This window comes from Dunckerocampus dactyliophorus, chromosome 1 (assembly GCF_027744805.1).
Source record: "Dunckerocampus dactyliophorus isolate RoL2022-P2 chromosome 1, RoL_Ddac_1.1, whole genome shotgun sequence".
In the NCBI taxonomy this organism is placed as follows: domain Eukaryota; kingdom Metazoa; phylum Chordata; class Actinopteri; order Syngnathiformes; family Syngnathidae; genus Dunckerocampus; species Dunckerocampus dactyliophorus.
The window spans coordinates 6,374,329-6,390,809 of record NC_072819.1 but is presented as its reverse complement, the minus strand read 5'-3'; the positions used below and the strand labels follow the sequence as shown (position 1 = coordinate 6,390,809).

The 16,481-nt window shown below is 41.5% G+C and overlaps 1 protein-coding gene across 26 annotated transcripts in view; it reads left to right on the top strand.

Annotated features, from left to right (window-relative positions):
- The window catches only part of bcas1 (brain enriched myelin associated protein 1), a 30,042-nt gene continuing 13,561 nt past the window's right edge, over positions 1-16,481 (top strand). For 6 of the 26 annotated variants that reach the window (XM_054793322.1, XM_054793328.1, XM_054793316.1 and 3 more), the window contains exons 1-5: positions 4,138-5,076; positions 5,151-5,235; positions 8,600-8,880; positions 15,619-15,768; positions 16,340-16,429. In XM_054793322.1, the coding sequence (XP_054649297.1) occupies positions 5,038-5,076; positions 5,151-5,235; positions 8,600-8,880; positions 15,619-15,768; positions 16,340-16,429 (645 nt within the window). In that variant the 5' untranslated portion in view covers positions 4,138-5,037. The other 20 variants (XM_054793296.1, XM_054793285.1, XM_054793142.1 and 17 more) reach the window with 19 other exon arrangements.

The window sequence follows — 16,481 nt, the reverse complement described above, 5'->3', positions numbered from 1 at the left end:
CCCAAAACAACTAAGAGGAGTTCGAGATGCCGTCTTATGCGGCTGTTAATTGCACAAATCGTGATACTCGTGAAAATCGCGACAAGGGACTTACATTTCACAGGTAGGTAAATGCATATAAATAATAAAAATAGTTTTAAAAATAGATACTTTAAATCTGTAAGCATCTTTTCATCTAAGTAGTTGTAAAAGACCCCTTATTCTCCTTTAGATTTTCGCAACTGCAATGCTCAACTTCTAAAGCAATGGGTAGTAAATATGCGGAGAGACAGGTGGATTCCTGCAGCCAGATCGCAACTCTGTTGTAGTCATTTCACCGAGAAGAACTTCGACAGGACCGGCCAGACTGTTAGATTACAACAAAATGCAGTTCCAACAATATTTGACTTTCCTGATCATCTTCTAAAGGTATGCCTTGCATTTAACTTTCATACTACGTAGATCCTTATCATAACAAATACCTTGTGAACACTGAAATTGAGTGTTATGCATTGTAATTTCACACAATAGAGGTAGGGAAAAAAACTTAGACTGGATGGAAATTTTGAGATTTGGGTCTAGTAAATCTACTCTGTTTCAATTGAATTTTTGTTAATTCGTGTTAATTTTTATACCGAAACATAATAAATGTAGTGAATGAAGATAGATGTGTGTATGCGTGTGTGCTTTTTTGGGTGAAGCAAGATGGCCGACCAATGGCTTCATGCGGTCAGCAGGGACGCCCCTTCCAGTAGTATAGAGTTCAGAGTGGTTACCACAGGAGAAACATGTAACAAACGTGGTATGGTAAGACCATACCATTTTTGACTGCGGGGGTAAGTAAAGACAGTAAATTAAGAACAGTGCATGCCATATTTCAAGATTCAAGATTCAAGAGAGTTTTATTGTCATGTGCATGGTAAAACAGCAGTTATACCATGCAATGAAAATCTTATTCTGTTCATTCTCCCAAGGAAAAGAAAGAAAAACACAAGAAAGAATAAGAACATAAGAAACATAAACACATATACATAAATACCAAGAAATTAAGCAACAACAACAGAAGAGACATTAATGCAAGTAAATAATACAAATAAATAAATAAATAAATAAAGTGCTATGAGTGTGTGTTGCGTGTGGCGTGTCTGAGTGCTTCATTGAGAAGCCTGATGGCCTGTGGGTAAAAGCTGTTTGCCAGCCTTGTGGTCCTGGACTTCAAACTCCTGTAGCGTCTGCCTGATGGTAGGAGTGTGAATAATGAGTGTTGTGGATGTGTGCTGTCCTTGATGAGGTTGTGTGTTCTGCGTAGGACTCTAGATGTATAAATGTCTTGCAGTGAGGGGAGGGCTGCCCCAACAATGTTCTGTGAGGTCTTGATCACCCGCTGGAGTGCCTTCCTATCACGTGTTGTACAGTTACCGTACCAAACAGTGATGGAGGCGGTAAGGACACTTTCGATGGTGCATCTGTAGAAGCAACTCAGGATTGTGGTGGACATGCCAAATTTCCTCAGTCTTCTCAGGAAGTACAGTCTCCTTTGGGACTTCTTCAGAATTTGTTGGGTGTTGTGAGACCAGGTGAGGTCCTCGCTGATGTGTGTGCCAAGGAACTTGAAGGTTTTCACCCTCTCCACCTCAGTCTCACCAATAAACAGGGGTCTATGTGGCTCCTTTTCCCTTGTTCTTGGGTCGATGATCATCTCTTTAGTCTTATCTGTATTGAGAAGGAGATTGTTATCACGACACCAAGCTATGAGGTCCGCCACCTCTCTTCTGTATGATGTTTCAACACCACCAGTGATCAGTCCGATGACTGTAGTGTCATCCGCAAATTTAATGATGCTGGTGTTGTTCTGGGAGGCCACGCAATCGTAGGTGAAGAGCGTGTAGAGGAGTGGACTCAGCACACACCCCTGTGGGGTCCCAGTGCTCACAATTCTTGAGCTGGATGTGCGGTTGTGGACTCTGACTGACTGGGGTCTGCCTGTGAGAAAGTTAAACACCCAGTTACAGAGGGAGGGAGACAGGCCAAGTGTGAGGAGCTTATTTGTGAGTTTGTGGGGGCTGACTGTATTAAAAGCGGAGCTATAGTCTATAAATAGCATTCTGACGTATGTGTCCTGGCCCTGTAGGTGAGAAAGGGCTGTGTGGATGGCAGTGTTGACTGCATCATCCGTGGACCGGTTCTGGCGATATGCAAACTGTAGAGGGTCCACAGTTGCCGCCGGGATGCTCTTTTTGATGTGGGTCATGACTATTCTTTCAAAGCACTTCATAACAATAGGAGTGAGTGCTATAGGGCGATAGTCATTCAAGCAGGTCACGTTGCTCTTCTTGGGTACGGGCACTATGGTGGTGGACTTAAAGCAGGTCGGTACAGATGCTTGTGCAAGCGACAGGTTAAATATGTCAGCAAGCACATCAGCTAGCTCTGATGAGCAAACCCGAAGTGCACGTCCTGAGATGTTGTCTGGGCCTGCTGCTTTTCGTGGGTTTGTTTTGTTTAGAACCCTGCGCACATCAGCTGATGTCACCATGAGAGGTGCGTCCTGTGTGCTCCCCAGGTTCAGCCACCCTCTCTGCTCATCAGAAGTTTGGGTGTCAAAGCGGGCATAGAACTCGTTCAGCTCATCTGGAAGTGTGGTTTGGCTGGACGTGGCTACGCTACTCTGCTGTCGATAGTCTGTGATGTGCTGGAGCCCCGCCCACATGCGCCGAGGGTCTGAGGTGGAATAGTAGCCCTCCAGCTTCTGTCTGTACTGTCTTTTGGCCTCCCGTATGGACCTCCTCAGGTCATATCTGGCCTTTTTGTAGTCATCAGCGGTGCCCATGACAAATGCAGTCGAACGAGCACGTAGCTTAGCCCTTACATCACAGTTCATCCACTGTTTTTGGTTAGGGTATTTTCTGTAATACTTGGTGGTGGTAACAGTCTCTATACATGTGCTAATGTAGCCAGTAACAGCAGAAGCATATTCATCCAAATCAACAGTACAATCTTCCCTCCCCGCTGCAGTTTTAAACACATCCCAGTTTGTGCAGCCAAAGCAGTCCTGAAGTACTTGATCAGTTTCTTCATTCCATACTTTAACTGCTGTACTTACAGGGGGAGCTTTTTTGAGAAGTTGTCTGTACGTTGGATAAAGGAATATAGAGATGTGGTCAGCCTTTCCAAAGTGGGGTCTTGGAACAGCCTTCAAAGCACCTTTCATGTTGCAGTAGACTTGGTCCAGGATGTTATTTTCCCTTGTGGGAAAGCTCACATACTGGTAATATTTGGGGAGGACAGTCCTGAGGTTACAGTGGTTGAAATCGCCAGATATAATGAATACAGCGTCTGGGTGTTTGGTCTCGTGTTTATCGATGATGTCATGCAGGAGGCCTAGTGCATTAGCAGTGTTAGCTCGTGGTGGGATGTAAACAGCAGTTAAATACACAGCGCTAAACTCACGAGGTAAATAAAAAGGTCTGCATTTCACCATCAGCAGCTCAATGTCCTGCGAGCAGTGCTTTTCCATCGTCTGTACGTCTGTGCACCACCGTTTGTTTACGTAAACACAGACGCCGCCACCTCTGTGTTTACCAGACGCTAAAGTCCGATCTCCCCGGTAAGCAGCAAATGATTCCAACTGGATCGCCGAGTCCGGTATATCCTCCGTCAGCCAGGTTTCTGTGAAGGTGAGGACACAGCATTCCCTGATCTCACGTTGAGCTGTAATCCTTGCTCGTAGTTCGTCCATCTTGTTTTCAAGAGAGCGGACGTTGGCTAGCAGCAAGCTTGGTAGCGGTGGCCTAGTCGCTCTAGCTTTTAGCCTAGAATGCAGGCCGGCTCGCTTGCCTCGTTTGTTTGTCCAATAATTTGTTAGCAAGCCACTTCCTGCTTTTCTCACTGTGACTGAAAAAGTGAAGCGGGAAAATCAGTTCCTTTAATAAAAGTAAATATTTGTATTGGTTTGTCAGCTTTCAGGCTACTTCCTGCTTTGCAGAGGATGACGTGAAACAACAAGATTGTACCCTTTTTGATTCTAAGGCAAAGGTAACACTGCTTAAATTTGAAAAGAAAATAAATTCCTGTAAAACAAGTAAAAAAAATATGATGGAGCGCCATATTAGCATTAGTTTGTCTGATGCTTTGTTAGATACCAAGCTACTTCCTGGTTTATGGAGGGACGACGCCACAGCAGACCACAGGACTGTATCATTAAAAAAAAACATTCTGGGGCAAGGGAACGCTGCTTCCATCCAAATATGAAAAATATCAATATTGTTTGTTGTTTTTTAGCTAGCATGCTACTTTAAAATTACAACCATTTGTTGTTAGATTACAACTTTTTTCTGTTAATATTTTGACTTTATTCTTGCAAAAATTACTGCTGATTTTTCCTTGTTTGCTGGGTTTTTTTTTTTTAAGTTTTCTTGCTAAAATATATTTTGACAATGTGGCCCCTGGGCCGCACTGTGGACACCTCTGACGTAAGACAACAGGAAGGTACCTTTTTACTGCCGTCTGCCTCAATGGGCACGATCCTACCAGACCCGGAAGCAAAAATGGAAAATAAATTCCTGTAACAAAAGTGGCAAACATCATGGTGCGCCATAATTTACATTTGGTGTTACACTAGCAGGCTATGTACGTCCTTGTTCATGAACAGACGTTGGGAATAGACGTATGGGGCAATCTCATTTGCATTCTGGGGGATTCCATCATGACTCTTAACATCAAATAGAGGACATAAATGGCCCTGGGCTGCAAACAATCAGGCTGAAAGCACAGTGAAGAAGTTGTTTTGTTGTGTGGTATCGTGTAAACATCCTCAGTACACATCTTGATGACAATCACACACACAGATTAGCTTGAGCTAATCATGTGCTTCTCCTCCTTTTTCACCTGGGAGGAAATCCCATTGATGACATAAAAAGAGTCCCACCCATGGCTGAGCACACATATAACGGCTTGGCAGCAGTCGTCTTAAGCACAGTTGGGCTGAAGCAGCGAGGTCAGGGTGACAATCTCTTTTCACGCTTTTCATTGCTTCTGCAACATCTTTAACTGTCCAGGATGGGGAATGAGCACTCCAAGAGCAAGGATCCGAGCAAGGTAAAATATAATACTACACGTTCTATTCATTGTTTGTTTCAGTGAATTATCTCTTTCCGTGTTGTTTTTCATAGGATGAAAAAAATCACCCTAGTCATGAAAATGGAGGAGTCAATGGCCTGACAGTCAACATCACCTCAAATGAATTGGACATTGATAGTAAGTTTAAAAAAAATTGTTTTCACATTTTATTCCAAAAAAACACATCTCTTCCAGTGTCAAATTATGGCCACCATACAGTAATCCCTCATTTATCACGGTTGTTTCCATAGCTGACTGTGACAAGTGGATTTCCGCAAAATAGGATTCCTTATTGCAGGGGTCACCAACGTTTTTCCTTGTGAGAGCTACTTTTACAAAATGAAAATAGCCAAGAGCTACTCATTTTTGTAACATTTATTTTCAGAGCTTGTTTTAAACCCAAACAAAGCAAATATGCTTGTTTTACCAGAACATTAACAAAATGCTGGTGTCCACAACTCACATTTTGCATTCAGAATGCATTTCTTTCTACTGTTCTTTCATTATTAACTAAAAACCTGAATGAAAAGCAGGCTTGCGGGCACCTCATGTGGTCGTGGGGGGCTACCTGGTGCCCGTGGGCACGACGTTGGTGACCCCTGCCTTAATGGAATATTTTCATAGTTAGAGCACAGAAAACCAGTTTACCACCTTCTAAATACGCTTTTAACATGATTAGAGCCCTCTAGACATGAAATAACACCCCTATAGTCAATTTTATACTCCTATTACCCAATATAGTAGACATAACAACAGAAAATAAGACAACGACGACATAGAAAACCTGTTTACCACCTTCTAAATACAGTTTTTAACATTATTAGAGCCCTCTGGACATGAAATAACATCCCTATAGTCACCTTACACTTCTTATTACCCAATATAGTAGACATAATATGAGAAAATATGACATATTAGACGTAGAAAACCTGTTTAAGATCTTCTTAATATGTTTTTTCAACATTATTAGAGCCCTCTAGAAATGAAATAACACCCCTAAATTACCTTTACACTGCTTTTACTCAATACAGTAGACATAATAAGATAAAATAAGATATAGAAAACCTGCTACATGCAGTTTTGTAACATTATTAGAGCCCTATAGACATGAAATAACATCCCTATAGTATTTAACCATTTTGATGCTTGAAAATACTTAATTTAGGCAAAAACATATAAAAGTTGCTTAAATATGCTTTAAAAAAAAAAAAATAGGCTGTAGTCAACCATGAAACAGCAATTATTTATTGATTCATATATTTTTGAAAAACGGTGATAGAGTGACGCCGCAAAATTCAAAGGGTGATGTGGCGAGGGACGTTTGTAGATAGAAAGTGAATGAACTGATGTTCCTCAGGCTGGTGAAGTTAGCACAGAGGTGTCCAAAGTGTTAATATTACATTAACATTACTGACATCTAGTGATCATTGTTGAATACCAAATATCATCACAACGTCTTTGAATGCGTCTCGTGGAGGCCGCGGCAGCACCCGCTGCTCATTGAGAGGAGCTTTCATGTCAGAGTCGCCAAAAGTGTCTCCACTAGCAGAAAATCCATAAACATCAGAGAAGTGACGATCGATCATTGATTGGCAGACAAAAGTCATGTTCCCACATCCACGCTGGGTCGCTCCTTTGGACTCTTTAATGCTCTGTAAACACGGCCAATGTGAACTTTAGGCGTCGTCCCTGAAACAGACGATTGAATATCTGTCACGGTGCAGTTAGCGTCCTCACGCTGACAGAGGATGTTGACACATGGGCGATCAAGCTGGTCACATGTTTGTGAGGCTTGACCAGCCCATGTTTACATCATGGATAGTTTGTAAAGCAATATGCTAAGAAATTATATATACTGTATTTCAAGAAGAGGCTGCATCCCTTGTGATACAGGGGAAAAGCCTATTATTAATATCAACTTCGCTCTGCTTTTTCCCGCCTATTTTTGCTGGGTTTTTTTCTAAATATTTAATCTTTCTTCTTAAATAATCTTTGTAAATTTACTTCTCTTAATCTTATGACTTCCCATAATATTATAACTTTTCCCCCAACTTCCCTAATTTTCCAAATGACAACCTTATTTTGTTTTGTTTGTTTCTCATATTATCACTTTAAAAAGTAGTATTTTAAAAAAATATTTAAACTCTATGCTACTAAAATTCCTCATAATATTACGAGTTTATTGTCGTAAAATTTAAATTTTTTCTTTGTTAGAATTTGGCTTGTTTCTCTTAATGTTTTGACATTATTCTTATAAAATTACAGCTTTTTTTTCGCTTTCTGCTATTGTTTTTTTAATTTAATTTTCCAACGATTTCAACTTTCTTCTTGTAAATTTTGTTCTCCTAATTTCAAGTTTATTCCCTTAATATTTTGACTTTATTCCCATGATATTATAGATTTTTCCACAACCCAATTTTCCATAAATGACAACTTCATTTTGTTTTGTTTTGTTCTCATAATATTAGGCCTTAAAAACTATTTTTTTCTTTAATATTTCAGCTCTATCCTACTCAAATGACTTATGAATTAATTAATTAAATGAATTATTTTTTCTCGCAATATTATGAGTTTATTCTCATAAAATTGCCACGTTTTTCTCCTTGGAATACAAAGTCACTCTCTTCATATATATATTTTTTTACTTTATTATCGTGAAATTACAGCTGTTTTTTTCTGCTTTTTTACTGTAATTTCAACTTTATTCCCATAATATTTTGACTTAATTCTCACAATATTACAACTTTTTCCACAACCTAATTTCCCAAAAATTACAACATGTTGTTGTGTTTGTTTCTTATAATTATTTGAATATTTTGAATAATGTCTTCTTCTTTAACATTTCAACTTCATGTTTTTTTTTCAAATATTTCAACTTTCCTCTTAAATACCCTTCTTAAATGTTCTTTTTGTAACATTATGACTTTATTCCTATAATATTTTGACTTTGTTCCCATAATATTATAACTTTTCGTCAGACACTCCAAATTGTCATCAATGTTTTCCAAAAACAAACACATACGTGGGGCTAGCTGATGCGTAAATTGTCTTCAGTGTGTAAAAAAACGCGTTTGGTTTGTCAAATAATCCGAATAATAATAATAATAATCCCCCCCACATATAATCGAACACTAATCGTCTCTACTGTTTACAAAAACACGTTTGATTCATTGGAGGCTCAAAATTGGCATCGCTGTTAAAAACCCCCACGTATGATAGATTAATTGAACACTAATCGTCTTTACTGGTTATAAATGTGTGTTGGTTTATTTTAGACTCAAAATTGTCATCAATATTTTCCCAAAAAATGTACGCTGGGTTAACTGTCTTCAAAGTGTAAAAAAAACAAATTTTTTTGTCATAAAATCCAAATCTGGCTGTAAATCATCATGAGTTTAAAAAAACATGCATGTTCATTGAAGATTAAGTTGTCTGAGATGAAAACCACCAACGGATGCATCGCAAATATATAGGTGATTTTGCTCATTCTTATTATTTGTAGTTAACAGGGACACCACAGTCCAACCCAACGGCAAGGCTGCGGCTGCCGAACCCCTGCAGGAGCATGACTTGGTGATGGTCTCGTCGGAAGGTCAACCAGTCGAAGCTCTGCCCGCTTCTCCTGAGGCTGAGCAACCGAAAGACGAAAAAGTGCATCTTTTTGATAAACTATTCAAAAAGAAAGCAGAACCGGAGGCAACAGTCAACGCCGAGAATGTTGATGAAGAAGAAAGACAAAATGATGAGATCGATATAAGTCATCCGGATGCTCATACAGAGCTGGTGAGTTTGTTTTTTTTTTACGATATAGTGTTCTTATAATTTGTGTTAGGATTGGGAGTCAGGCACCGGGTTAGTTGGGTGAGAGGTCAGCTCCTAGGAATTAACAAATAACTTGTTCTTTAGTGGGGGACTTTGCAACCAATCAAACCCAGCAAAGACTCAGTCCGTTAGTCCGTTGTTGTCTTCAAAAAGCAAGTAACCATGCTTTAGCGTTAATAAAATCGCATAGTAGCACTAAGTCAACCACAACTCAACTTCTACTTTGAGTTTTCTCTCATGGTCTTTCACGTTTGTTTGTCCCGGAACCAAACACCAAAGCATGAATCTAAATGTCAATCTTGGTTTTCACGATAAAGGAGTCCAATTTGAGCGGAGAAGAAGCCGTCGCCACATTTGAGCCCAAAGAGGAGTCGGACTGTCCTCATCACAAAGCAGAAACATCCACACAGACAGACAGACTAAACGACGCGGATATTTGGACGCAAACGGGAGATGAAGAGGACGCAGCGTTGACTAACATGGTAGATGCGTCAGAACCAAGCAGAGAACCGAGTGACTACGATATCGTCATTGCAGAGGAGGCGGTTGAAGAGAGCTCACAGGAGGAGTCGCTGGGCAACCAGGCAGCGGGAATCATCATCGAAGAAATTACATTGGAGAACGTCATTTATGAGAACATTGTCTTCAGAGCAGAGAAGGTGGTGGTGACAAACGATGGTGATGTCCGGAATCCTGAGAAAACTGATGCAGAATCCATCACAGAAGTAGCCCAGGAGGTCAAAGTGGAAGACGGAGAACCACCCAGTGAAACGCTGCTGACTGAGACTGAGCATGATGTTGTCATGCGTGACATCAGGGAAGGAAATGTGATCACAGTGATGGAGACAATCTCAGAGGAGGAGGAACATTTCATCCTGGAGACAACAGAGTCAACAGTCCATGAGGACGTTAGCGATATTGCTGTAGGTGATCTTGTGCGTGAACAACCTTTAGAGAGATGCGATGCTTGTAAAGAACTGTCAACCATTGATGAAGTTCCTGAGGACCATTTTGATGAATTTGTGTCTCAACTTACCAGCACAGACAGTACTGCAGATGGAAACAAAACTGCAAAGGAGATACAAGTGGAGGCAGTTGATACCCTCTCTCAGAACCCTGAATCTCAGGAACCCAGCACTGATAGCCACCTGGAAGTCATCCACTCTGAGGAATCTAGACAGAAGGAAACTGAGACAGTCCTAGAAAGTGTTGCTGAAGATACACCTGTCCAGGAATCGCCTTCTGAATCACATCACAAAATCCCTGCAATCCCCTCTGAGCAGAACATCATGCTAGCTCAAGATAAGGAATCGACACAAAAGGAAGTCCAAGGAAGTGCGGATGAAGATACGCCTACAATCCAAGTATCAGTTGCAGAAGGATCTGAAGGTGCTGAATGTTCCAAAACACTCAACGGAATCCCAGACAACTCAGAGCCACATGTAGATATCTTTATCCCTGCCAAAGGCGAGATCCACTGTGAGAAATCTACACAGAAGGAAAATGAGTCAGTCCTAGAAAGTGTTACTGAAGATACACCTGCCCAGGAATTCTCTTCTGAATGTGAAGCTGTGGTAGATGTCCCTTGTTCTGAATCACGTCACAAAATCCCTCCAATCCCCACTGAGGAGACCATCATTCTTGCTCAAGATGAGGAATCTATACAAAAGAAAGTCCAAGGAAGTGCGGATGAATATACACATAACCAAAAATCCTCTGTAGAATGTGAATTCACATTTGCTGAGATCCCACCAATCCGAGAGTCACCTGTGGAAGAGATCACCATCCCTGCTGAAGATGAGACCCGCTATGAGGATTGTAAATACAAAGAATCAGATCGCACAATCCAAGTATCAGTTGCAGACGGATCTGAAGATGCTGAATGTTCCGCAACACTCAATGCAATCCCAGACAACTCAGAGCCACATGTTGAGATCTTCATCCCTGCCAAAGGTGAGATCCACTGTGAGGATTCAACACAGAAGGAAACCGAGTCAGTTCTAGAAAGTGTTACTGAAGATACACCTGCGCAGGAATCGTCTTCTGAAAGTGAAGCTGTGGTAAATGTCCCTTGTTCCGAATCTTGTCACAAAGTCCCTGCCACCTCCACTGAGGAGACCATCAATCCTCCTCAAGATGAGGAATCTACACAAAAAAAAGTTCAAGGAAGTGCGGATGAAGATACACATAACCAAAAATCATCTGCAGAATGTGAATTCACAGAAAGATCTGAAGGTATTGTAGCAGAAGCTGAATGTTCCAAACTACTTGCTGAGATCCCAACAATCCTAGAGCCACATGCTGAAGATGAGACCCACTATGAGGATTGTAAACAGAAAGAATCGGATCACACAATCAGAGTATCAGTTGCAGAAGGATCTGAAGATACTGAATGTTCCGCAACACTCAACGGAATCCCAGACAACTCAGAGCCACGTATTGAAATCTTCACCCCTGCCAAAGGCAAAGTCCACTGTGAGGAATCTACACAGAAAAAAACTGAGGCAGTCCTAGAAAGTGTTGATGAAGACACACCTGCCCAGGAATTGTCTTCTGAATGTGAAGCTGTGGTTGATGTTCCTTGTTCTGAATCACATCACAAAATACCTGCAATTCCCACTGAGCAGACCATCATCCCTGATGAAGATGAGGAATCAACACAAAAGAAAGTCCAAGGAAGTGCGAATGAAGATACACCTAACCATAAATTATCTGCAGAATGTGAATTCACAGAAAGATCTGAAGGTATCGTGGCAGAAGCTGAATGTTCTGAACAGCTCACTGAGATCCCAACAATCTTAGAGCCACCTGCTGAAAATGAGGCCCACTATGAGGATTGTAAACAAAAAGAATCGGATTACACAATCAGAGTATCAGTTGCAGAAGTTTCTGAAGATGCTGAATGTTCTGCAAGACTCAACGGAATCCCAGACAACTCAGAGCCACGTATTGAGATCTTCACCCCTGCCAAAGGCAAAGTCCACTGTGAGGAATCTACACAGAAAAAAACTGAGGCAGTCCTAGAAAGTGTTGCTGAAGATACACCTGCCCAGGAATTGTCTTCTGAATGTGAAGCTGTGGTTGATGTTCCTTGTTCTGAATCACATCACAAAATCCCTGCAATTCCCACTGAGCAGAACATCATCTCTGCTGAAGATGAGGAATCTACACAAAAAAAAGTCCAAGGAAGTGCGAATGAAGATACACCTAACCAAAAATCATCTGCAGAATGTGAATTCACAGAAAGATCTGAAGGTATTGTGGCAGAAACTGAATGTTCTGAACAGGTCGCTGAGAGCCCAACAATCCTAGAGCCACCTGCTGAAGATGAGTCCCACTATGAGGATTGTAAAGAGAAAGAATTGGATCACACGATCCGAATATCAGTTGCAAAACTGTCTGAAGATGTAGAATGTTCTGCAACACTCAGCTCAGAGCCATATGTGGAAATTGTCATCCCTGCCAAAGGCGAGATCCACTGTGAGGAATCTGCTGGTGAAGATTCTACTGAACACCAAATTTCTGAATCATATAAAGCTCAAATTTCAAAAGACAACCCTGCAACATCAGACGCCCCTGAAGAGGATCAGGCAAGTCCTCGTGATGAGGGTGTGGCCGCAGTAGAGCCTGTTGTTGAAGCTATCTCAGAGAACCTTGCACTTTGTGAAATCATGAATACCGAGTGTTGTGTCTTGCAAGCAGAATCTCCAACAGAAGAGGAGCTAGTTTCCTGCAGTTTAGAGCAGGAGGAACCAGTGGAAGAGAACATGGACCAACCAACCCGTACAGAAAATACAGTTCTTGAAGAACCCAACAACTGTGATAATTGTTTAGCTGCTTCAGAGTGTCTCAGGACTGTCATTGAGGGGGTTTTTGGAAAAATTAATCCAGCGGACACCTCTGAAGCTGGTGGTGAGGTGAGACCGACTGACGATTCCTCAGACCTGAATCCAGAACATCAGGAGCATATTGATGCTATACTTGTGGGGTTGCAGTCTTCGTGTACATCGATCATTGAAGAATCTTCCTACAGACTTGACGGTTTGGAGATATCTTCATCAGGTTGCAAGATCACCATCGTCCTCCAAGTGTCTCCATTAGAAGAGCAGCAATGAAATATGAAAATTGATATGTTTTTGCTATTTACCTCCTCATAAAGTTTTCAGATTGTATCGTTGTGTTTGTAAATATCAAGTTCACCTTGTCACTTACTGATGCTTTACAATAAAATTAAAACTTGGCAAGTCTGACCGTTTCTTTTTCCCCCTTTGAATTTTCATCACCTTGAGGAATCCTGTGGGGAGTACTCCAGGTGTATGGGGTACCAGACCATCTAATTCAGGCGGTTCGCTCCCTGTGTGAGCGGAGTCAGAGCTCGGTCTCCATTGCTGGCAATAAGTCGGACACGTTTCCAGTGAGGGCTGCCCTTTGTCATAGATTCTGTTCATTATTGCTATGGACAGAATTTCTAGGCGCAGCCAGGGCGTTGCGGGGATCCGGTTTGGTGGCTGCATGATTGGGCCTCTGCTTTTTACAGATGATGTGATCCTGCTGGCTTCATGGTGCCGTGATCTTTCACTGGATCGGTTCGCAGCGGAGTGTGAAGTGGGTGGGAAGAGAATCAGCGCCTCCATGTCCGAGTCCATGGTTCTCTCCTGGAAAAGGGTGGCGTGTCATTCCGGGTCAGGGGTGAGATCCTGCCCCAAGTGGAGGAGTTTAAGTATTTTGGGATTTTGTTCACAAGTGAGGGAAGGGTGGAGCACGTGATGGACAGGCGGATTGGTGCTCTACTTGTGGGGTTGCAGTGATGCGGACCCTGCGTCGGTCTGTTGTGGTGAAAAGGGAGCTGACCTGAAAGGCAAAGGTCTCAAATTAACAGTCTACATTCCCACCCTGAACTATGGTCATGAGCTTTGGGTAGTGACCAAAAGGACAACATTGTGGTTATAAGCAGCCAAAAAGAGATTTCGCCGGAGAGTGGCTGGGCTCTCCCTTAGAGATGTTTTCTGGGAGAAACTCGGCGTAAAACCGTTGCTTTTCCACATTGAGAGGAGCCAAATGATGTGGCTCAGTCATCTGGTCAAGATGTCTCTCCAGAAATCTCCCTAGGTAGGTGTTTAGGGCACGTCCGACCGGTAGGAGCCCTTGGGGAAGACCCAGGACACGCTGGAGAGCATACAGTATGTCTCTCAACTGGCCTGGGAACGCATCGGGATTTGCCGGGAGGAGCTGTATGAAGGGGCCGAGCAGAAGGAAGTGTGGGCTTTCCTGCTCAGGCTGCTGCCCCAGCAACCCAAACTTGGATAAGTGCTAGAAGATGGATGGATGAAAACACATGATGTCATCGATTGAATTCAGTTCCACATGTAAGGTTCATTGATGACATATACATATAATACATACAGCTGTAGAATTCAACAAGAAAACAAAACAAAAAAATCACTAAACAACAGCAAAAATGGAAACAGCAGTCATTTTACAATAATAAAGTGAAAATAAGAAGAGATTAAATTTGTAATCTAACAAGGAAAAGTTGTAATTTTCCTAGAATAACGTCATAATTTTCTGAGAAAAAATAATGTACTTTTAGTTGCATAAAAGCTGTAATTTTACAAAAAAATAAAATCAAAACATTAAAGCGAAAAAAGTAATATTATAATGAGAAAAAAAGTTGCAATTTTACAATAATGAACTTTTAATATGAGGAAATATTATGTCATTTTAGTTGCATGAAATTGAAACATTAAAGAAAAAACTATTTTTTTCATAGTAGTAATATTGTGAGAAACAAACACTTTTGGAAAATCATAAAGTCATAAAGTTATGAGAATAAAGTCAAAATATTATGGAAATGAAGTCATAAATACGAGAAGAAAATTGAAAAGTAGAAAGTTGAAATAGTTGGGGAAAAAAATAAAAACAACAGAAATGAAAAAAAACAGCAGTAATTTTACAAGAATTAAGTCAAAATATCAAAAAAAAAAAAAAATTCCAACGAGAAAAAAGTAGCAATTTTACAAGAATAAGCTTGTAATATTATGAGAAAAAATCAGGTCATTTTAATAGCATAAAGTTGAAATATTAAAGAAAGATGTTATTTTTTAAAGTCATAATATTATGAAAAACAAAAACAAAGTCATTTTTGGAAAATTGGGCAGCGGTAAAAGTCAATTATTAAAAAAATTATGTTTAGAAGGGACTTAAAATATTTGGAAAATGTAAAAAAAACAACAGCAAAAACAGGAAAATATAAGCAAAGAGTGAAGTTGATATTAATAATAGGCTTTTTCACCTATATGAAAATGCTGAGCTCCTTTCCGGTTTTCACTATGTGGCCCTTGCTGCTCTAAATTGTCTTCAATGTGCCCAAAATCACGTCTGTACGGTCACTTTGTTCAAGGCAAGCAACTTCAGACGTTTAGCAATGGGACACAGAAAGGTATTTGGATTTTGGGATATAATTCCTGCGACATGACTGTCCAACATAGTTGAATATCAATGAGTGAGGGGAGGCTGGGCCGTGCAAGTTGATAAAAGAGTTATTGTTGAGGATGTGCAGTAGTAGTAGGCAGAGGCATGGTTGGAATTGTGCTGCCATCTCAATGCTGTGATTAAGACGCCGGACTGCACGACGCTGCACTCCCTGCTCTGCTACGGCGTAACCCTCAGACAGCTAACTGTGTGTGTGATGCCGCTTAGGAGCCCGCTAACCTCCAGCCAGAGACACTGACGGAACTGCCGACTCAACAAGTCGCTTCGGAGCAAACTGACAAGGCTAACGGTCCAGCAGCGCAAACAGAGGAGACTAACCCCGAAGAAAGTCCAGTTATGAACTTCTTCAAAAATTTAGTAAGTACACAACACAGGGATGGTTTGTGTTTCTTCTTTTCTAGAGTTGTTGAAAAATCACTCAGAAAAAGCTAATCATTCTTGCTGAAGCTATTTGTTATCCTGAATAACATGAAGGACTCAAGCACCTAAGGTATCCATAACAAATGATGGCCATGATGCAAAACAGGCGGCCATTGTGTCTCCTCGCGTTTTAAAGAGTTACAGTGCCCTGACGCCGCGCCGCTCCAGCCTTGAAACATGCGGGGATGTGGTGGCCCATTGTTGGGGGCCCTCCATGCGCGCTCACAAGGAAGGCCTGTGCGCCTGGAAGTGGAGATTGGCGACGATAGAGCGAGGGCAGGCCTACGCCATCTCCACGGCACAATGGCTGCCAGTCTGACGGCGCTCCACAGGCCGTGGGCACGCTGTTGGTTTATTCTAAAGGCCTGTGTCTGCACTCATGAAAGGCCTCGTTTACTGCTCTTCATGTGCCTTTTGCATATTCAGCATCTCAAATAACTGCCATGTTTCATGACGCCTGGCTTTGGCACGTTGTTATTCCGTTTTTGTGTTTTTTCTTTTACGGCAGAATTTAACGGTGACTGTCCCTTCCCTTGTTCGGCAGATGAGTCCCAGTAAAACGTCCAAAAAGGAAACTGCTGAAGTCCCGAAGGATCAGGTGAACATGATGCACGGAAAGTACAAATGCATGATCTGCTTGGTAATCACGA